Source organism: Malus sylvestris, chromosome 9, assembly GCF_916048215.2.
Source record: "Malus sylvestris chromosome 9, drMalSylv7.2, whole genome shotgun sequence".
Lineage (NCBI taxonomy): Eukaryota > Viridiplantae > Streptophyta > Magnoliopsida > Rosales > Rosaceae > Malus > Malus sylvestris.
In genome coordinates, this window is record NC_062268.1 from 26,093,139 (window position 1) to 26,117,741 (window position 24,603).

At 37.7% G+C, this 24,603-nt stretch overlaps 1 protein-coding gene across 1 annotated transcript; it reads left to right on the plus strand.

The window, feature by feature from the left end:
- Positions 1 to 506: 506 nt before the first annotated feature.
- LOC126634243 (uncharacterized) lies at positions 507 to 2,828 on the plus strand. Its single transcript, XM_050304753.1, has 3 exons — positions 507 to 1,564; positions 1,667 to 2,218; positions 2,625 to 2,828. The coding sequence occupies exons 1-3, from the start codon at positions 955 to 957 to the stop codon at positions 2,666 to 2,668; spliced, it is 1,206 nt and encodes a 401-aa protein (XP_050160710.1). The 5' UTR covers positions 507 to 954; the 3' UTR covers positions 2,669 to 2,828.
- The last annotated feature ends 21,775 nt before the right edge of the window (positions 2,829 to 24,603 follow it).

Genomic DNA, 24,603 nt, shown 5'->3' on the forward strand with positions numbered 1-24,603 from the left:
TCACAAGTAGTGAAGGTCGCTTGAAAACGATCGCGTTGAATGAATTCTTCGCACTAGTTTCATGCTCATCATAGTAACGAATGCCTCGTCAACACTTATAGTTCTCATTGTGCTTCATGATTCTTGATTGTATCTTTATTGTGCTCATCACGTAAGGAACCTTTGAGGAATGCTTTGAATTGTTGTATGCGCTTTTCCATCCAATTCATTAACTTAAGGAGAACTTGAAGGTTAATTTAAGCGTATCTAATTAACTTGGGGTGTTGAGTTTCATAATTTATTGAAAGAACAACTGAAAATCATTTTGTTTGCAAGTGTGTCATGTGTGGAGAAGAACCTCCTAACTAGCCTTTTATCCATCCTTTTCATCCAAAAACGTTTTACAATCTGTTTTGTTTTAAAGTTTCTGTTTTGTTTTCAATTTTCGTCCAAAACAAATCCCCCTTTATTTTGAAGTCTTAGATTAGTTAGAAAGTGTTTTGATTTGTGTTTCTAAGTGGTTTGATTCAAGTTTTCATCCAACTTCGTCCAAGTTCTTGTTAGGTTCTCAAAACTGCCCAGAAAGTGGTTTTTAGGCAGTTTTGAGTCATTAGGTTGCTGTTTTGAGTTTTATGTTTGTTTAAGTATTTTAAAGTATAGTTTTGCATTCTTTGAGTCTAGTTTAGTGTTTTAAATTTTGTTTTTATGTTTTTAAGTCAGTTTTCAAGTGTTTAGCAATCCCTCCTAATCCCCGGCCTAGAACGATCCCTACTTACATACTTTACTACATTTGATAAAAAGAGGGTTTAATTTTGTGTGTTTAGTTATTTTTCACATCAAATTTTGGCGCCGTTGCCGGGGATTAGCAACTTTGCTAATCTCTTGGATTGTTTTCTTTCGAATTATTGTATTTTGTTTAAGTTTCTGTTTAAGTTGCTGATTTGTTTTGTTTTCTTTGTTTTTAGGTACTAGTTTATGACCCGTAGCTCACAACCTGTTCGTGAGCATATCTCCGACTTTGACGGTGATTTTGAGAGGACTTTGAGAAGGAAAAAGAAATTGCAAGAGTCTAATCCTCCTAGTCCCGAGCCTGAATTAGAAGAGCAAGAAGTTGAGGTTGAAGAGAAGGCCACGGCACAAGTGGGTGGAGAAGAGCAAGGTATAGCCATGGACAACCGTACGCTCAAGGAGCTTGCCGCATCGGGTTTGGATAATGCCGCACCATTATGTATCCAATATCCCATGGCTGCTCAAGGTAAAACCGAAGAGTTCGAATTAAAGTCAAGTTTGCTCCACCACATTCCAAAGTTCCATGGGCTGTCCATGGAGGATCCGAACAAACATTTGAAAGAATTTGAAGTGGTGTGCTCAAGTATGACTCCGGTTACCGTTGACGGAAGTATTTTAAAGATGAAGGCTTTTCCATTCTCTTTAATGGACAAAGCCAAGGATTGGTTATACGAGTTGGCTCCCGGTACAGTTACATCTTGGGAGAGTATGAAGAGGGCGTTTCTGGAGAAATTTTTCCCAACTTCTCGCATCATTCTTCTTCGTAAAAAAATAAGTGGAATTCAGCAAAGCCAAGGTGAATCTTTTCCATCTTATTATGAACGATTTAAATCACTTGTTGCTTCTTGTCCACATCATCAGATGAAGGAGGAGTTACTTCTTCAATACTTTTACGAAGGTCTTTTACCACTTGAACGGCAAATGTTGGATGCTTCCGCGGGAGGAGCTCTAGTGGATAAGACACCTAGGGATGCCAAAACTCTCATTGCAAATCGAGCACTCAATGCACAACAATATGAAGGTGTTGGGCAAAGAGACACCCCACGGCCACATCATGTCAATGAGGTAAGTTCTATTTCTGAGTTACAATCCCAAATGGCTAACCTTACGTCTATGTTATCGCAGTTGGTTGAAGGCCCCAAAACGCAAGGAACTACAATCTGTGGTGTATGCTCCATTCAAGGACACCAATCTGATCAATGCCCTCAATTAATTGAGAATGGAGGATGGGAATCGGCCAATGCTGTGGGTTATGGGAATCAAAACCAACCAAGGAATGATCCTTTCTCCAATACATACAACCCGGGATGGCGTGACCACCCCAATTTCAGATGGAGAGATGCACCACAATATGGCCAACAAAGTGGATTCCGACAACCCCCGGGTTTCTTTCCAAGGCCAATGGAACCACAACCACCTCCTCAGGCACAATCTTCCCAAACTAACCCAGGTACATCTATGAATGATGATAAAACATATCAGTTACTAACCACCATGGCGCAGGGAATGCAGAACCAAGCAAAGGAGGTTAATGAGCTGAAGAAGCAAATGGGCCAAATGGCCGAATTTTTGGGGCAATTCCATGAAAATGGTAAGTTACCAAGCACTACGGTGGTCAATCCAAAGGGTGGCTTCGAATCTGCAAAGGCTATCACATTACGAAGTGGAAAAGAGGTGAGAAACAAGGAAGATGAGAAGATACAACTCGAAGAAGATGAGAACACCTACCCCACGACAAGGGTACCATCACCCATGCCGCAGCCATCTAAGACATCCCATCCGTCCACCTCAGGTAAGAATGTTCCAAATGTTGTGATTTCGAACACTAATCTGCCCAATGTCCCCTTTCCTAGCAGATTTTTGCAATCAAAGAACGAAGAGGAGGAAAAAGATGTTCTAGAGACATTTAGAAAGGTGCATGTCAACATTCCCCTCCTTGATGCCATAAAGCAAATCCCGAAGTATGCCAAGTGTTTAAAGAAGCTTTGTACAACAAAGAAACGTGTCCGGGAGAAAGAGGTGGTACATGTAAGTGAGAATGTCTCCGCCATCTTGCAACATAAACTACCCCCCAAATGCAAAGATCTGGGGAGTTTTACAATTCCGTGTGTCATTGGTAATACCCGTTTCAAATCTGCCATGCTTGATTTAGGTGCTTCTATAAATGTTATGCCATATTCCATTTATGCATCTATGAACTTAGGAGCATTGAAAAATGATGGTGTAATCATACAATTGGCCGATAGATCTAACGCTTATCCAAAGGGAGTTTTGGAAGACGTTTTAGTGCAGGTTGATCATTTAATCTTCTCGGCAGATTTCTATGTCCTCGAAATGGATGAATCGGACCATGCCCCTTCATTGCCCATCCTCCTTGGAAGGCCATTCATGAAAACGGCTCAAACGAAGATTGATGTGGCCAAAGGATTAGTCACTATGGCATTTGATGGTGACATGATTAGTTTCAAAATTTCTGAATCTATTGAGACTCCTAATGTTGTTCATTCTTGTTGTGCCATTGATAAAATTGAAAAGATAGGATTGGACCGTTCAGCACCAGGCACAAAGGATGCATCAAGAACCATGCAAGACGAGGGAATTGGAGTGGCGCACAAGGACCATACGGCCACTGCTCTCAAAATGCTCAAATTGGCCGAACGCACCATGGGGAAGAATGTTCACATTACTGCCACTTCATCACAACACATAGGTAAGCCACCTAATCCAAATCCAATTTCCATTAAAGTTGATAGGTGGTTCCCTTCTTTGGTGCAGGTACCCAAGTAAATCCCCGATGGTGGGCGTATGAACATGAACCTTAGGCAACACAACGCACCCATCAACAAACATCACTATCCATTTCTGTTCAAGGATGTAATCTATGAGAACTTTGTTGAGCATGTTGTGGAGGACATTCCCTTGCATGCCGTGGGCTTTAGTGGGGAGTAATTGTGTTCATCGTCCGGCTGGAAGACGTTAAAGCAAGCGCTTTAAGGGAGGCAACCCATTTATTCTGCTTGATTGTCAATTTTATTACTTGTTTAATTATTTTTGGTTGTGACTTTCTATTTTGAAACATTAACAAATATGCAAAGGATTTTAACATTAAACTTCGTGGAAATGAACAGCAAACTGGGAAATAAAGAAACATAGCATAATACAAGAGGGAGCCTTCACAAAGGCTGCTTGGGAGAGGTCGTAGTAGTCAGCGGAGTTGCAGTAGTCGACGGAGTCTCAGCAGTCGGTGGGGCCACGGAAGGAGGAGGTATCAGAGGTTGATCAGTTGGAGCTTCACTACGCGGTGCCGCCCCAGAAGACGAAGGCAGATGCTGTTGGAACAAACCCACAAACCTCCGGTGATCAAGTAAAATCTGACCATCAGTTTCCTGCAGCTGGTCAATTTTCCTCTTCATGTTTGTGGCATAACTGTGTGCAAGCTTGTGCAATTGTTTATTTTCATGCTTGAGTCCTCTAATCTCCTCTTTGAGACTCTGTATTTCAGCCACCAACGATTCAACGTAACGGGTTCGAGCAAATAGGCGTTGGGCCATGTTGGACACAGAACCCGCACACTGCACGCTAAGAGCCAGAGACTCCTTAACCGCCAATTCATCAGACCGTCTAGCGAGCAGTCTGTTATCTCTGGGGGTGACAAGGTTCCGGGCCACCACCGCAGCGGTCATGTCATTTTTCATCACCGAATCCCCAACGGTAAGAGGACCAGTAGGGGATATGAAGGACGGGCGCCATATGTTGTCTGGAGAAGGCGGGGCTGCACCTTCACTAAGGTTCAAATCAAAACGACGATCAGAAGGGCCAGACATTTTTCAGAGGTTTTGGAGAAAGAAGAGATCGGACAGATTAAGATTTCGGAAGTGCAAGAAGGGAGTGTTTACAGGAGGGAGCTCAAGTGTGTTGTGGAACAAAATTAATGCCTCTATAAAAAGAAGAAATCAAAGAGGCGCTCCTCAGAAATCGAAGAAGCGTCATCTCGCAAATCGAAGAGTCGAGGCTCCTTTCTCAAAAGCCAGATTCTTTTCTCAAAAGAGGCGTTTCATTTCTCAAAAAAATGGGCATGCTCAGAAACCACGAGCCGAACCCCGGATTTCAAAAGATCAATTTGTCCAGACGTGTCGTCACTCGTCACATGCAACTTGCAGCTTTACGGAAATTACGGGCAGCTTTGTCAGAAAGCGCGTAATTTGTACTATTCATCCATCCACCGGCTGCCACATCTGCTTGGAGAACAAATAAGGAATTGCAACATCACCAAAGAGCAAAGCTTCACCATACAATTCCAATCCAGTTCAAGTTCAAAGCTGTGGAAAGTCAACAAGATCAACTATCTCCAAAACCAGATTTGCGTTCTTAAACTCTATTCTGTCTGGTTTTTACTTTGCCATATTTGTCATGTTTATTTGTCGTTTGTTATTTGCTTGTTTTTGGTGTGAGTATATGCTTGAAACATTGAGGACAATGTTTGATTTAAGTGTGGGGGGAGTAACCATTGTTTTGCATGAAATTCGTAGAAATTTATCACCCATTACTTCTAGTGTTGTTCCTTGTTGTTTTAAGTATTTTTAAGCTGTTTTGGAGTGTTTCAGTGTGTTTTGACATAAAAATCCGAAAATTCATAAAAATTTGAAAAATTGTTTTTGAAAATCCAAAAAAGAGTTGTTTTTGTGCGCTTATTTGTGTCTTAGGGTACCTTCCAACACAATGATGAGGATTCAGTTTGTAATTGCATGACTGTTAAAGAGAGTTATAAACATGGATGAAAGTTTGATTTACTCTTTATTTATGCGTGATTGTGGTTATAACTTATGAAATCACATGTAATCATAAAAGAAAAAAATTAGTTTTTTGTAACATGCTTGAAGGAAAGAACTCAAACTAACGCTACAACCTTGTGAGAATTGAGCCTAAATGTTTATTTGGAGAGTTAAAATCTGTGCATTATTGTTTTCTAAAGTTGTTGCATGATCTCATTATTCTTTGCTTGGTTATTACTTAGAAGGCGTTTCATCATTTAGTTCCAAATGCTAGAACTCATGCCTATTTCATTCAAAGCATGCTATTGATTTGCATAACACATATTCAAGATGAAGTTGTGTAGTTACCACCACCAAAGCCAAACTGCCATGTATCCCATATCGTTATATGTTTAAGTTAACCCCATTGAGCCTTGATAGCCTACATTCTTTGTTAAACCACATTATCCTTACCTAGCCTAGTTTAGGACCATCCATACCCTTGTTCTTGAAGCATAGTAAAGTATGAGTCAAATTGAATTCCTTTTGATTAATGTATGGCAGAAAACAAGTGTGGGGGAAGTGATTCTTGTGTGTGTGTATGCCAAAATCATTCATAAGGCACGAGTAGAAAAGAAAGATTCGTGAAAAATAGAATGAAAAGAAGAAGAGCTGTGAAGAGAAAAGGAGTTGAAAAATATGTGAAAAAGAGTTTTAAAGTGTTGCTTGTTGAAGAAAGGGTCCAAAACATTGAATTCGGCCCTAAATATTGCTTGAATCTTCCCTTCGTGTTTAAAAGTTGATTACTGCAATCTAAGTGAATTCTAAGTTTCCATTTCATTACTTTTCTTGCTATTGCTTTAAGAACGTTTGTTATCCCTATCCTTCATTTGTTAGCCAACACCCCAAGCCCGTTACAACCTTTGACTTCAATCTTGAGTGTTATGTGTTTCAATTTGTGGAGTTTGAATTTGGTATGAGCATATGGTGTCACTGGTTCTCGCGTCTAAGTAATAGCATTCCATTCATGAGATCATATCTAAACATGCTTATTAACTCCAGAAATTGCTTTCTTTGTGATACATATATGTGAGCATTCGTTTTCATATCTACATCAATCTTCTCACATATAACTAGTATAGGGTGTGTAGTTGGAAAATATGAGTGAAAATTGAGTGCATATCTTGTAAGGAATTGAGTGAATTCTCTAAGGCATGTTACTACATCAAAAACATTGTTTTAATTGATTAATTGTGAACTAGTAAGTGGTGACTATGATTAAGTATGTGCTTAAGTGTAAAGATGACTCAAATATGTGGGGATAATGATTTTTAACATGTCATGTGCATTGGAAATCCCTGAGGCAAATGTTGGAAGGTTTAGGTTGTGTTTTATTTGTTTTGTTTCGTTTTATTTCTTTGTTTTGCTCGAGGACTAGCAAAAGCTAAGTGTGGGGGAATTTGATAGGAGCATATTTATGCGACTTAATTGGCTTGTTCTTGTGCGTTTACGTTGTGTTTCTTTAGTTATTTTAGTGTTTAAAGCCATTTTCATTTGTTTGTAGGTCTTAATAACAACCTTGGCAAGAAAAGTGCATTTTGGTGCATGTTGGATCAATATTGGGCTCAAATGGATTGCATGCATGAGGATGGACGTTTTGGGCATATGTGTGTGCAAGTGTGTGTGTGTAATTGCAAGGATAAACAATGACAACTCATACACATGCAAAGAAGCCCACATGCAAAGTGAAAGACTCTAAGTACAAAGTATGCAAGAAGATGCATTTTGGAGGCCTTTGGAGCATGTTTCGGGCTTGGAATGGATAGCAAATGCATGGGCCAAAGTGGATGGACGAATTTGAGAACTAAAGAGGCCAAGAATGTGAAGAATTAGTGTCCAAAAGATAAAGAATTCAGCCCAAAAATGTCACTCCAAGTTGCACACTCCTTGCCATGCAAAACACATAGAATTCCCTTTGGATTCCCATGCCATGCTTGATCACTCTTGTCCCCTACATAATTTCTGATTTCATGCTTTAATTTATTTAATTATTTCACTCAATTGCTTGATACCTCTTGTTCCCTTCACCCATTAGATTTTAGACAATCTTTACATCCATTACATGCACCAATTGATGCTCCATCATTCACATTTGGAATCCAATGGCATGTGTCACACATGTTGTTGCACCTTTGACCCATTTGTTGACACATTTCACCTCCCTTTCCATCTCTATGCAATGTACACAATCATTCATGCTCCCTAGCTGCAACACCACTCCATTTTACCCTTCACACTTTGCATCATCACTTCATTTTCACCCTTGGACCATTGCACACCACACACACCAACTTGCCATGCATTTCATCCCTAGCCTAACCTGATTTTCTAAGGTTTTTGGGGCCTATAAATACATGTTTACACCCCTTGGCCAAAGAACAATCCCCCATATTCATCATTTTATCACAGAAATTCGTCCATACACACCCTAGGAAGCAAAACACCCCAAAAACACCATTCTAGTGCCTAGAAAACATAACAGCCACTCCACCTTCTTCCACCCTCTTTGCCTAGTTCTCCACCACCTTCCAACCATCAAACACTCTTCCACACTCACCCTAAACCCCTCCATATCATTCCCCATCCATTCTACACCATAAATCCACCCAAAAATCTGTCCACAAGCTTCATGCCGCAACAAGGAGGAAGGGAGATCCATTGATGCACTTGCTTTCCAAGTTGGAGCATTTTAGGTGTTTTCTTTCCTTTGATTTTAATGTCTAATTTTATGTATCTTTGTATTGCAAGAATGAGGAACTAAACCCCCTTAGTTGGGGGGTGATTCGAAACCATGTACATGCTTGCAATATGATTTGATTACATTCAGTTGTTATTTCATAAGTTGCGGATTCAATTCGTTCATCTACTTGATTGATAACTTATTTGTGTATGTTGATTGAGAGTGCACGCTTAGTTTTCATGCATGAATATGATGCTAGATTATGAGGGAGTTTCACCTAATAGTTACAATCTTATAATCACAAGTAGTGAAGGTTGCTTGAAAACGATCGCGTTGAATGAATTCTTCGCACTAGTTTCATGCTCATCATAGTAACGAATGCCTCGTCAACACTTATAGTTCTCATTGTGCTTCATGATTCTTGATTGTATCTTTATTGTGCTCATCACGTAAGGAACCTTTGAGGAATGCTTTGAATTGTTGTATACGCTTTTCCATCCAATTCATTAACTTAAGGAGAACTTGAAGGTTAATTTAAGCGTATCTAATTAACTTGGGGTGTTGAGTTTCATAATTTATTGAAAGAACAACTAAAAATCATTTTGTTTGCAAGTGTGTCATGTGTGGAGAAGAACCTCCTAACTAGCCTTTTATCCATCCTTTTCATCCAAAAACGTTTTACAATCTGTTTGTTTTAAAGTTTCTGTTTTGTTTTCAATTTTCGTCCAAAACAAATCCCCCTTTTTTTTGAAGTCTTAGATTAGTTAGAAAGTGTTTTGATTTGTGTTTCTAAGTGTTTTGATTCAAGTTTTCATCCAACTTCGTCCAAGTTCTTGTTAGGTTCTCAAAACTGCCCAGAAAGTGGTTTTTAGGCAGTTTTGAGTCATTAGGTTGCTGTTTTGAGTTTTATGTTTGTTTAAGTATTTTAAAGTATAGTTTTGCATTCTTTGAGTCTAGTTTAGTGTTTTAAATTTTGTTTTTATGTTTTTAAGTCAGTTTTCAAGTGTTTAGCAATCCCTCCTAATCCCCGGCCTAGAACGATCCCTACTTACATACTTTACTACATTTGATAAAAAGAGGGTTTAATTTTGTGTGTTTAGTTATTTTTCACATCAGACATGACCACTGCGATGGTGGCCCGGAACCTTGTCACTCCTAAAGATAACAGACTGCTTTCCAGATGGTCTGATGAGTTAGCTATTAAGGAGTCTCTGGCTCTTAGTATGCAGTGTGCGGGTTCTATGTCCAACATGGCCCAACGCCTATTTGCTCGAACCCGTCAAGTTGAATCGTTGGCGGCTGAAGTGATGAGTCTCAAACAGGAGATTAGAGGGCTCAAGCATGAGAATAAACAGTTGCACAAGCTCACACACAACTATGCCATAAACAGGAAGAGGAAAATAGACCAGATGCAGGAATCTGATGGTCAGATTTTACTTGATCATCAGAGGTTTGTGGGTTTGTTCCAACAACATTTGCCTTCCTCTTCTGAGGCTGTACCGCGTAGTGAAGCTTCAAATGATCAACCTTTGATACCTCCTCCTTCTATGGCCCCGCCGACTACTGAGGCTCCGCCGACTACTGAGACTTCTCCCAAACAGCCTTTGTGAAGGCTCCCTCTTGTATTTTTCTGCTTAATGTTCCTTTCTTTTTGTTTTTTTTTTATGAATGTAAAAATACCTTACCTATCTGTCAATGTTTCAAAAAAAATAAATCTAAACCCAAAAATAATTAAATAAGCAACAACCAAATAAATTTAAAAAATTGACAATCAGGCAAAATAAAAATGCAGAAAAGGGAAGGTTTTTAGAAACGCAAAACTGCTTGTGGAGCGATTCAAAAATCTTCCTCATTTGAATACATGGGTTGCCTCCCAAGAAGCGCTTGCTTTAACGTCTTCCAGCCGGACGATACCTCCAGTTAAGCTTGAATAGGACCTACGGTATGGAGGGGTATGTCCTCCACAGCATGCTCCTCAAAATACTCATACATTGGCTCTCTAAATGGAAGGGAATAGTAATCCTTCTTGATTGGGGCGTTAAGCATCCTAAAGTCAATGTATTCATTCCCACCAGCTCGGATTTGATTGGGGACCTACACCATACAAGGTAACAACCTATTAGTTGAAATGGGAATCGAAATTGGAATAGGTGGCTTACCAATGTGTTGCAATGAAGTGGCAGCACTGTCAACAGATTTTCCAAATGTGCTTTTGGCCAAATTATGCATTTGGAGGTCAGTGGTGTGTTCTTTGTGCTCCACTCCAATTCCCTCGTCGTTGGTGGTTGGAAATTCATCATTCTTGGTTGGTGCTGAAGGTTCTTGCCCTATATCTTTAATTACATCAACGGCAAAACAAGAACGAACATCAGTAAGATTCACATTAGATTCAGGAATTTTAAAGTGAATCATACCACCAACAAATGCCATTGTTAATGCTCCCTTAGCCACATCAATCTTGGTTTGAGCTGTTTTCATGAAAGGTCGTCCAAGCAAAATTGATGATGGTGGAGAGTGGGCTGCATCCTCCATGTCAAGCACATAAAAATCTGCAGGAAAAATTAAGTGGTCTACCTGCACCAACATATCTTCCAAAACTCATTTCGGGTAGGCATTAGATCTATTGGCTAGTTGAATAACAACACCATCATGTTTAAGCTCTCCTAGATTCATAAATGCATAAACAGAATATGGCATGACATTAATTGATGCACCTAGATCTAGCATAGCATGTTCAAACCTTGTATTACCAATTACACAAGGAATTGTGAAACTACCCGGATCTTTGCATTTGGGTGGCAACTTTCTTTGTAACATTGCAGAGACATTCTCGCTTACATGTACCACTTCTTTCTCCCGAATACGTTTCTTTGTAGTACAAAGCTTCTTCAAAAACTTGGCATACTTCAGGATTTGCTTTATAGCATCAAGGAGTGGGATATTGACATGCACCTTTCTAAACGTCTCTAGAACATCTTTTTCCTCCTCTTCGTTCTTGGCTTGCAAAAATTTCCTAGGAAAGGGTACATTGGGTGGAATATGGTTAGTATTAACCAAAATTGGAACTTCCTTACCTTTGTTGGCCAAATTGGATGGTTTAGGAGCATTTGGGGCCTGCGGCAAAGGTGTTTCCACCCTTTCCGTGGGGGTGCTTTGTTCCTTCTCTTCAAATATCAACTCTTCAACCTCATTGGAACGTGATTTGGAAGGTTGGGGATCAGATCCAACTTGTTTTCCACTTCGCAAACTCATGGCTTTGGCAGATTCGAATCCTCCATTTGGGTTGACAACGGTTGAATTGGGAAAACTTACCTTGCTCTTTGTATTGTCCTACAAACTCCGCAATATGCCCAATTTGCTTCTCCATTTGGTCCACCCTTTTGTCTTGGTTTTGCATTGCTTTGGCTTGATTTTCTTGCCCCTGAGACAAATTGGTGAGTAACTTATGAAGTGTCTCATTATCTAAAGATGTACCTGAGGTGTTTTGGGCAGGTTGTTGTGGGGCTTGTGTTGGTGCGTATTGCTTGGTATAGAAGCCCGGAGGTTGCTTCCTAAAGCCTCCTTATTGTTGGGGTTGTTGGGGCTCCCTCCACCTGAAATTTGGATGGTCTCTCCAACCTGGATTGTACTTATTAGAATATGGATCGTTCCTTGGCTGGTTTTGGCCTTGAAATCCAATTGCATTGGCGCTTTCCCATCCACCATTTTCAATCAATTAAGGGCACTTTTCAGAGGCATGTCCTTGGATAGAACACACACCACATACACTTGGTTCTTTCATCCTCATTCCTTCGGCCATCTGAGACACAATGGAAGTAAGATTAGCTAATTGCGATTGAATGTCGGATATGGAACTTACCTCATTCACTTGTTGCCGTGGGGTGTCCCTTTGACCAACGCCTTCATATTGTTGAGCATTCAATGCTCGGTTAGCAATTAAGGTCTTGGCAGCCATAGGTGTTTTGTCCACCAAAGCTCCTTCCGCAGAGGCTTCTAGCATTTGGCGTTCAATTGGTAGAAGCCCTTCGTAGAAATATTGAAGAAGAAGCTCCTCCTTCATCTGGTGCTGTGAACATGAAGCAACAAGGGTTTTAAAATGCTCATAGTAAGTGGGAAATGATTCACCTTGGTTTTGCTGAATGCCACTAATCCTTTTACGTAGTAGAATGACTCGAGTGGTTGGGAAAAACTTCTCCAAAAATGCCCGTTTCATACTCTCCCATGATGTAACAGTTCCGGGGGCTAGCTCATACAACCAATCTTTAGCCTTTTCTAAGAGAGAAAAGGGAAAAACCTTCATTTTCAGAATGCTCCCATTAACATTCACAGGGGTCATGCTCGAACAAACAACCTTGAACTCCTTCAAGTGTTTATTAGGATCTTCCATGGACATCCCGTGGAACTTAGGGATGTGATGCAACAAACTTGATTTCAATTCGAACTCGTCCGTCTTCCCTAGGGCAGCCAAGGGGTATTGGATGCATAGGGGAGCGGCATTGTCCAATCCCGAAGCGGAAAACTCCTTGATTGTTCAATTATCCGCTGCCATGCTGGGATCTTCCTCCTCTTTTTCAAGTGGATGTTCTTCCAACTCAGGTTCAGGAATAGGTGGGTTACGATCTTACTGATTCCTATTCCTTCTCAAAGTCCTCTCAAAATCGTCGTCAAAGTCCAAGATATGCTCACGAATCGGATGAGAACTCCGAGTCATAAACTAGTACCTAAAACAAGAGAACAACAAGGTCAGTAACTAGTAAACACACACGGAAATAAACAAAAAGAAATAACAAGGGATTAGCAAAGTTGCTAATCCCTGGCAACGGCGCCAAAAATTTGATGCGAAATATATAAGCACACAAATTAAACCCTCTTTTTATCAAATGTAGTAAAGTATGTAAGTAGGGATCGTTCTGAACCGGGGATTAGGATGGATTGCTAAACACTTGAAAACTGACTTAGAAACGTAAAAACAAAGTTTAAAACACTAAACTAGACTCAGAGAATGTAAAACTAAAGTTTGAAACATTGAAACAAACCAAAAGACTCAAAACAGCAAACAAACACTCAGAACTGCCTTAAAAACACTTTCTGGGCAGTTTTGAACACAAACACAAATTTGGACGAAATTGGGTTACAACTTGAATCAAAACACTTAAAAACACAAACTAAATGGATTTCTAACTAATCTAACACTTTAAAATAAAGGGGGATTTGGTTTTGATGAAATTGAAAACAAGACAAAACTTTGTAATTAAAACAAATTGTAAAACGAATTTGAATGAAACTTATGGATGGAAGGCTAGCTAGGAGGTTCTTTTCCACACATGTCACACTTGCATACAAAATGATCTCCAATTGCTTTTCAATAAACTACGAATACTCAACGCCCCAGATTAATCGTGCATTGCACTAATTAACCCTCAATTTTTCCACAAGTTATTGAGTTGGATGATTGCATACGACAACCCAAAACATTCCCTACAAGTTCCCTACATGAATTGCATAATAGAGATACAAGCAAGAATCATTAAGTTCTATGAAAAACATAAGCATTGACGAGGCACTCGTTACTATGAATTGCATGAAACTTATGCCAAGAATTTACTTAACACGATTGTGACTAGCAACCTTCACTACTTGCGAATATAAGTTCATAACGATTAGGTGAAACTCCCTTATATTCTAGCATCAAATTCATGCATGAAAATTAAGCGTGCACTCTTAACCACCATACACAAATCAGTTTTTATACGAACGGATAAGTAAATTGAATTCACAACTTATGAAACGCAATTAGAAGTAATCAAATCATATTGCAAGCATAAACATGGTTTCGAATTCCCCCCTAGCCAAATGGGGGTTTAGTTCCTCATACTTACAAAACAAAGAGTATTGAATTTAAACATTGAAAACAAAGGAAAGAAAACACCTAAAACGTTCCAGCAATCCTAACTTGAATGGCATGCACGTCCAAGGCTTCTTCTCCTTCCTCTTTGTTGCGGCACAAGGTTTTGGGGACAGGTTTGGATGGTATTTGTATGGAGGAATGGATGGGAGATGGTATGGTGGTGTTTAGGATGGATGGGGGGTGTGGCAAAAGAGAGAAAGATGGCTGAAAATGTGTTTGTGATGTAGTGTATGAATGTGTAGATGGGTTTGGCTAAAAGAATGGATGGAGAATGGGTGGTGTGGCTGATTGTGTTTTTGATGTAGTGTAGTGTCTTGTGTTCTTCCCTTCACTCCCTATTTATAGAAGCTCTAAAGCAAAGAATCACTCAAGTAGCTTCAATAAACAATACAAACCAAGACCAAAATGATGCAAAAACGGCTAGTTTACATGCTCTTTTATCATTGTGTCTTGCCTTTAACAAAAGGCAATCATTCCTCTCTTGCTAATTCAACTCCTTTATAGCTGTCCATGTGCCTTCATTCTTCAATTTCTGATGCATTTGCCTTGTATTCCATCCCTTTTCCACATGTACTAGCTGTTAGACAACTTTCACACACATGTTTTGCATCATTTTAGCTTACAATTATGTTTGTAGTTGCTGAAAATGTGAATACAACTTGTAAAGCAATCCAACAAATGGCATCTTTCACTTATTTTCCTTTCAAATTGTTCCTTAAGTGTATGTATATGCACACTTCCACACTTCAACTTCATTATTCAAATTTTTGCATGTGTTGAAACCCTTTTTAAAACACCAAAAACATCCATCCCACTTGCTCCATATGCATGCAATCCATTCTAGCCCAAAATTGCTCCAATTTGCACCAAAATGCACTTTCTTTCCAACTTTGTTAGTAGGACCTACAAACACACGAAAATAGCTTAAAACACTCTTATAAGCAATAACTAACTAAGTAAATGCAAGAAAACAAGTTAACTAAGTCGCATAAATATGCTCCTATCAACACTGGAGACACTTTTTGGTTGGAACTGAATAGAGAGTTCATAAATGAACTTTCCCATCCAAACAACATTGTTGTAAGCTTCTATATGGCAATATATTTTGCATTCATAATGGAACACAATAAAGTCATTACTTTTAATGTTTTCATCCAAATATCTCTTTAGTCATAATAAAGAGATATCTAATTATCTCTTCATTCATAATGAAGAAACATCCAATGATGGATTAGATTCATAATCTAATACATTTATGCTTCCATTACGTTACTCTAATTCTTCCTCATTATTGAGGAATCCATCCTTTATTATTTCTCAAATACTTAAGGATTCACTTGACAGTTGCCATGGTTCTGATCTTGGGCTTGCATTGATATCGTCTTGTACCAATCTTGGTACAACTCATATCAACGTTTTTCATACAATATGAAATACATAAATCACCTTTCTGCGTATACATAAAGAATTCTATTTACGCATTATTTCTTTGGGAGTCAAGGGGTACGTTCCCTTTGAGAAGAGTTACCTCCTAGTCTCACTAGAGTTGTTCTTCTGATTGAAGTTTATCATCATATAAGAAACTTCCTAGCATCTTTCGTCTTTCATTAAGGCTTGATATAATCCAATTATATCCTGAAATCTATCATTATAGATTTCCATCCCATGTTTATAGACTATGTCTCCCATATACATTCTATCGTTATAGAATGTTTAAAGTCATAACTTTAACGAAGAAGTATTCTTTTCATTTCCAAAATTAATATATCATATATGTGTATATATATATTCAAATTTAGGAACATGATTAACTCCCACTAATCTTTTGTAAACCTAGTAAACAAAAGATTCATTTACATCTTTATGAGAAATCAAACGATTTGATCTTTCTCTCATACGACGCTTATAGCTCCCACTAGCTTGCTAAGATTCATGATGGATGGATCTCTACAACTTACATGTCTTGTGATTCATGGTTTTAGACATATATTATCAAGACTATCTTAATAATGGTTTCGGAAACCCATATTATGTCCAAACATTGAATCACCATTTAGTTATAGCTAGCAATCTTCGAATTAATTGAAACCAAGACTACGTCAAAGATGGTTTCTTCAAAGTCAACGAATCTCTTTGATTGTAGTCACCTTCAGCTACTAATTAGCTATTAAAGGTTTCACTATTTCGGGTCAAATGGTACTCTACCATTTCCTTGAGTATATGTCGTATATACACTCAATGTAGTCATAAGGATTTTCATTCTTATTTCTTTCCAATTAAGAGGTGTAACTCTATGACATAGTCATAAAGTTCAAACCATTCAACTGAAACGGTTTATAAATCCTTCTCGACTACCTTAGAGCTTGTGGTGTAGGAACTAGGTTGTTATATTTGTTGATTATCTTGTCTCTCAAAGAACCCATTCTTTGAGTTCTATCTCTCGTTCAATTGCGTTAGGCAAATCATATTGTAGGATTACAATGAACTGCCCAACAAAACAACATTTGTTAGTTGGTTTATAGAAGTGATATCCAAAGATTAATTTAAGGATACCCACAAGATAATTCTCAAACAAATATTGCTTATTAGCACACAACCCCAAATCTTAACACGATTAAGACTTATTTTTCTTTCCAACTACATCCTATGGAGTCATGAAAATTTTGGAAGATCTTCTAATTGACAATCATATTGTCTTAGAAATATATAACCCATATATGGGTAATTGATAACATCCAACAACCTAAATCTTATTCAAGTTTGTTCTTCTCCTAATGGAGAAATCCATTATCTTATGATGCTTCTTTCCTTGATATCTTTCAAGGAAACTGTTCTAAAGTGTTACCTTTCTTTGGATCAAATCTAAGGAGGTAAATACTTTTAGACGTCTTACTCATCAACTTACATTCTTGAATTCTTTGACCTTTTGCAAAGTATTCGGACTTGTGTTTATTAAAAATAAACGATAGTCCAACCAAGAGCGATCTTCGGTGAATGTCATACAATATGAGTAGTATTATGTTGTGGACAAGTGCCACTAACATCTAAGTGAATTAATCTCAACAACTTTGTGATTCTTTCTTCCTTTCCAAAAGAATAAAGATTCAAACATTTTGCCTCTATACAATTTTAACAAGAAGGCATTGGATCCGGATCTAACGATCCAAAGCATCGATCTATGACGAACTCATAATTTATGTTCTAGAGGTATCACAACTCGGTTGGGATTAGTCACTACCTTGCAACCTTTTGGGTTTTAAGCATCGTTATATTCTAAATAGTTAACACTACCATATCATCTCTACTATGGAGATAATCAATTAGATTACAATAATCTAATCATTCATTAATAAAGAACAATGTTTTGTCAAACAAAACATTTATCCATTTCTCATACGGAATTAAGTTCCTTTATTCAATTGGAATGTAAAGACAATCTTTGTTTTTCCATTTTCTTTGGTAGTTCATATGAGGAAGTAAGGACCACCTGCTTTCGCAGAGGTCTACATTTGATTCACGTTCTGAATGTGAAGTACTTTCTCTTCTCTCATTAATCTTTTACTTCTTATTAGCCGCACTTTTACAACGATTGTAAAACATAGTTACTAATATGGAATCAAGCATTCAAGTAGAAGAACCAACTGTTTCGAACTATTCAAGAACAATTTACAACACCTTCGAAATGTGTGTTCTTGACACTTGCAAGACATTTCTTGCAAATACCCCTTCCAATGTCCATCCTTTCATAAAGAAAGTTTGTTCCCTTGGAGTTATTTCGCCTTCTTCATTTGACTTCTCCTTTGACTACAATAGTCATGGTCCCTAAACTCCCACTATCTCTCTTGAAACTTATTTCAATTGTGTTATACACATCAAACAATTTGGAGAGCGTGTGGTTCTTGTTCATTATATAGTTTACAATAAACTTAGTGAACCATTTGGATAAGGACACAAAAGTGAAGTGATGCGAATAATATAAGCACACAAATTAAACCCTCTTTTGACAATTGTAGCAAAGTATGTAAGTAGGGATCGTTCTAAACCGGGGATTAGGAGGGCTTGCTAAAACCTCTAAACTGACTCAAAAACAAAAAGAAACAAAGTTAAAAATGTAAACAAAAGACTTTTTAAAACAAGAAAGTAAAAGGGGGATTTGGGTTTGGTGAAGTTGAAAACAAATAAACTAAAACTTAAATAGATTTCTAGCTAGGAAAATTATAAAACGAATTTGAGAAATAAGATGACGGATGGATTAGTTAGAGGTCCGTTCTTCACACATGACACACTTGTACATGAATTGATTTCCAATTGCTTTTCAATAAACTATGATGCTCAACACCCCAGATTGACCGTGATGCACAAATTAACCCTCAGATTCTCCTTTACTTATTGAATTGGATGAATGCATGCGACAATCCAAATTATTCTCTAAAAGTCCCCTATATGAATGCATAATAGAGATACAATCAGAGATCATTACGTTCAATGAAAATCATAAGTGTTGACGAGGCAATTGTAACTATGAATGCATGATACGTTTGCCAAGAATTCAATTAACGCGATTGTGACAAGCAACCTTCACTACTCATGAATATAAACTTGTAACAATTAGGTGAAACTCATTTATATTCTAGCATCTAATTTATGTATGAAAACTAAGTATGCATCCTTAATAAACATACAAGAATCAGTTATGAAGAAAATAGATAATTGAATTGCAATCACAACTTATCAAATCACAATTGGAAGAAATCAATTCATATCACAAGCATGTTCATGGCTTCAAACTTCCCCCTAACTAAATAGGGGTTTAGTTCCTCATGTTCACAAAACAAAGATAAACAGAATTATACATTGAAAACAAAAGAAAGAAAACACCTAAACGTTCCAACGATCCATGTTGGATAGCAAGCACGTACAAGAACTTTCCTCTTCTTCTTTGTTGCAACACAAGGTTGGAGTGATGTTTTGAAGGGTTGGTTATGTGGAGGAATGGATGGGAAGGAGTTTAGATATGTAGGGAGAGGCAAGGAAAGGCTTAGAGAATGATTAATTTCTGGATGATTTGAATGAGGTTGCTGCCATGGTATTTATAGGAAAAGGATGGACTTGTTTAACACAAAATTATGGTGGAATTGAGTAGGTGAGCAAGGCAAAGAGTGGGAATTGTTGGTGGGTTAGGTATTGAGTCATCCATTCACATGTCATGGTGAGTTAAGCATTGCATCATCCACTCACATGTCATGGTGATTTAAGCATTGCATCATCCACTCACATGTCATGGTGATTTAAGCATTGCGTCATCACTCAAATTTCTGGTGGAAGTGAATCAATGCCCACGGCATTGAAGAATTTCTTGGTTTTGAGTGAAGTTTTGGTCAATCCTTCTAGAAATTTATCCCTTCTTGCAACTTGTATTTGTTTCACCAGATTTTTAGCATGTTCATAGCCTCTTTTGTCTTCAAATTCGTCCATCCTCATGCCTCCATGCTTGCACAATCCAATCTTGGCCCAAAAATGCTCTAGAATGTTCCAAATTGCTTCTTTTTGCATACTTTGACACTAAAACCTGAAATTGCACGAAAATAACTTTAAACAATAAACTAACTAAGGAAAAACAACATAAATGTATGAGAACAAGCCAATTAAGTCGCATAAACATGCTCCTATCATGAAGTCCTTGCCTAGTTTCCGTCTCGTGAAGTGGTTTAACACTTCAACACTCAGTGATTCAAAATCATCATAAGTCCATGTTGATGGACTATTTTTGTCAACCAACCATTATGTTCTAAACATAATTACAAACTTTCAAGAGTTGTTCAAGGCAACTCTCATTTCTTCATACAACAATTTGAAAGTGAAGAATCATGGCACATAAAGTGTCCATGCCCTTGTGCTTACTTCTCAAGTTCCTTGGTCATGTAACAAATAAATGAGCACTAATGTTTGCGTTAACTAAAGGTTGTTCAAAGCAACTCTTACTTCTTCATACAACAATTTGTAAGTGAAGAACTATGACACTAAAAGTGTCCTTGTCTTTATGCTAATCTTCAGAAGTTCATTTGTTATAACGAAGGAATAAGCATTGGTTGTTTGTGTTGTCCTCTTTATGATAGACTTATCTAACAAGTTCTTCCAAGGATACATTATCAATAGGAAGATTGTGAGGATGAGAGTACTTAGGTACATATACAATCCATTTAAGACAATCTATGGGATTGTGGTACCAAGTCTGAAAACTAAAGCTTTCGGCTTTTTCTTTGTCAAGTTTTGGATAGCGTTTGCAAATATATTGGTAAATAAATACATAACGAATATAAATTGATTGATTTTAAGCCATTTGATCCGGGTCTTTAAATCAAACAGCACCACCCATTATTTTTGGCAAATTCCATATCCCTCATCGGAATTCGAGAGTTTTTGAGGAAACTCTTAGTAGGGTATGGGAGACTCATCATTACCAAGCCCACCTCACAATGATATGACGTTGGCTAGCATCAATAATAATGAAAGAGTACGCTTACTCATTTGCATCTCTTGCAAGTACCCATCTTATTTGGTCTCTAGAGAATGAAGCCTCACAATGATATGATGTTGGCTCCATTGCACTTAGTTAAGTCATTCCCACCATGCAAGTTCGACTAGGGGTTCAAGAACAACCTCACAATGATATGATGTTGATCATTCTCGTTGCCTACCTTCACAACATCATGTATGCATATAGAACTCCTCCTGAGTAAATTGGTGTACGAGTCACAAACGATCGGAGCCTACCACGGTGGAAGGCCACAAAAGAGTGTTCAAAGCACTCTCACGCTTATCAACTTAATAATGGTTTGGTTGAGGGTTTTAAGTCTCATCACATATAAGCATGCATTTTAATCTTATTAAAACAATTTGGTCCTATTACAACTATTGGTCCATGTGATTGATTTAGTTGTACATGATACTCCCACTATGCTTGTAAAACGGTTTTTAAAGCAAGAGTATATGGTATTACTAACATAAGGTTTGCATTCATTCATGGACTATATAGTTGCCTTAGGGCCTTAGGATGACTATGAACCTTTGATTCGATCCAACATAAGCCTAGTGTTGAATCTCGGTCTAGGGATGGTGAATGATTTTAGTTACGCGTTTAATCACATTAAGGCGTGTTTTTCCTATTGGGCGTTGGACCCAACTACTCCAATTTCATGCATATCAAATAAAACAAGAAAGGAGTACTTCAAAGTAAAGAAGAGCTTATGCTCTTTTACAACATTTGATCAAAACAAATTACTTTAAAGTAAAGAAGAGCTTATGCTCTTTTACAACATTTGATCATATCAAATTACAACCAAAATCTAATCTACACATTCCCATGGTTCAAACAAATTTGAAACGGGCCTTTCACATAGCTCAATTATCGTAGGCTTAGGTTCATAATCACCCTTTCTTTAATTAATTAACGCTTTAACTAATTAAACTTGAATGCAACATTTTCATTTGGTTTTTGTTTCCATAGAATTGATTTAAATGGAGCTAAATGAAATGAAAATCCAATTCTCATTTAAAGATACAAAACTATTTTGTTCTCAACTAATTTGGGCCGAAAAGCAATAACCTCAACCATTGGGCTATTTTGCAAAACACAAACTTTTAAGGTCCCTTTGTAAAAACACAAAAGTCCACTACTTCATGTAATTACAACTAGAACCCAAAAATTTCAACCAATTCAAAAACTTCATTAAAGGAGCAAAACAATTTGTCCTTTAGTGATTTTGGGCCTTTACGTAAAAACGTAAACTTTCAGGTTAAAGTACAAATACACAAAAGTATCAAAACTTTATGTAATTGCATAAAAGCCCCAAAAGTACCCTACTTTAATAGGGTGGCCTATTTTGGATTAGAGATGGTGTCATAAAACTTTTGAATTTTTCAACAAAAGTGAAAGGTGATGGGTAGGTTTGAAAAAGTGATTTCCATAAAACATGGTTCCTTGAAACAAGGAAAATGTGTAAGTGATTGGTATGGTGTTGATTGAAAAATGACAAATCATGTCATACCATTTATTACAATAAAGTCACACCAACCACCATAAACAAAACTTTATGAAAAACATCAAACACTTTGAATCAAAACACCAAACCTTTTTGTTCTTCGTTAGAACAAGAACAATGAAGAACATCCATGAAAACCCATAAGAGCTCCATGAACATTTTTCACCCAAAGACACCCCAAAAACTCTCAAACTTAAGGGAAAAAACATATTACCATACCAGGGTACTTCGGGGTTCCTAATGTCACTTTAAAACACTTTTAACAAGACAAACATGAACCCAAAAATCCACCCTTTGGATTTGGCCGAATTTCCCCAAATACATGGCACCAAATTTTAGCTCCAAAATTCATGCTCATATGAACTACACCTACAACATTTGAGATGGCAAATTTTCTAACAAAATTTACATTCAAATAAGCAAAAATAAAGCTTGTAACAATTACAACATTCAAATCATAAACTATGAAAATACAAAACCCAAAAGGATTCACCAACTACTAGACCTAGGCTCTGATACCACTTGAAGGAAATTTTGTGAGAAACATGTTCATTTGAGCAACATATATGGCATGCAATTAACAATTAAAGGCAGAATCTTGCTTGTATGCACTCAAAACAAAACATTACCCATGAAATTCAAAGCCTAGTAATTATGTGTACCAAGACTCAACTCAAGAACAAAGTGAGTTGAGAAATTTTATACCTTTGTTGATTCCTTTTTGCATAAGCAAAGGCTAATCACCCAAGGAGAGGGCATTCATTCCTTGCTTCTTAGCTCCATGGATTTCTTGGATGAAGATGGTTGAAAGGATTCTCCAAGTTCCCAAAGTTGAGAACCTCTAAGTCTCCACACCAAGGAAGGACTTGAAGAAGAGATGAGTGACCTAGAGGAAGTAAGATTGCTAGCTAAAATCCTCTAGGGTGGCCGGCCTCTTAGAGAGAAAAGGGAGCTTGTGTTCTCATCTTTTCTCCAAAAGAAAACCCTAAGGATGAACTGGCTATAAAGTTGTCTTTATACCACCTCACAATGGAGTGGCAAACTTGCAATTAAGCCAAGTTCACTACCCCTCTCTATATGGCCGGTTTTCCCAAGCCTTTGGGCTATTTTGAATTTTGTTTGTTAAGTTGTCATACAACTTAAGCTAATGGGCTTGACGATTCAAAGTCCAATTTGGGCTTTAAGACCCATAACTAACTCAAGGCTTAAAACGAACTTATTCGTTTGATTAATTAACATATTAATTAATTCTTGCCATAAACAATTAAACCATTTAATTGTCCTTACTCATCTCCGTTGTTTCTTCAATCTCTACCTTACACAGTGTACGATCCATTAGGTTCCTTTTAGCGAGGCAGTGGGCGATTAGAACTCTTTCAAATCGATTGTGAATTGAAACTTACTTTCAATTCTCCCTTTAGTGATTATACACGTTTAGGGCTCCACAAACCATGAGTGACACCTAGCAGTATTTCATGGTTACCCAAGCTAATCAGAAGAGGTGGAGAAACTTTTCAGTTTAGGATTACAATGCAATACGGTCTTTCTCTAATACAATACTCTTGACCACATTGTTTGGTTTAATAGTTTATTCATGTCCACTATCCAGTGTGATTCTCTTACTTATATGATTACCTTGAGTGTGATTTGGAACGACTTCCTAAATCTTATTCATATTCTGGCCAGAGATTCTTAATCATATCATAGAGTATTCTCCCTCAAACAGTTTCAAGGTTAGAGATCCCTTGTTGCGCATTCACTTGCCTCTATGGCTAAGTGGCTTAACCCCAACTATGCCTTGGACACCCTCTGACGGAGTGACTTTGACATAGTCAAAGATCAATGACCTAACCACAAGACAACTATGATGCCTCAGGTTAAAGGACTATTTTGCATTATCCCAACCATGAGTTCTCATGTGACATGAGTATAAGAACTCCTTGTTGATCGTGTTCAGTGGACTCATTCTCTATTGAGCACCTACATGCTTATCTTGGTGTCAGTCTAACCAATGACTCGAGACCAGTCACTCTCCGTAAGAGAAGATATAACACGTACTGATCTTAACGGACCGTCAATACCCAATTGGCAATCCTATGATCAAGAATGTTTAGGATATGTATACGGAAGAGAATGGTCTCATGAATCTAACTTCTTTAGATCGCATTCTCCCAATTACATATCCCTTGGACTTATCATTTAAGCATATAACATTTATATGAGATGGCTTCAAACAATAATCTTTACCCTTTAAATTAAACTATATTAATTTAACATGTGAAATGTCTGTAAAGTATCATCATATGATTGGTTTTAGGGCACATTTCCAACATTTATCATGTCGGGGTGGTACGAGGACGGGTGGAATTGCGAGAGCAACCTTGATTTGTGTGA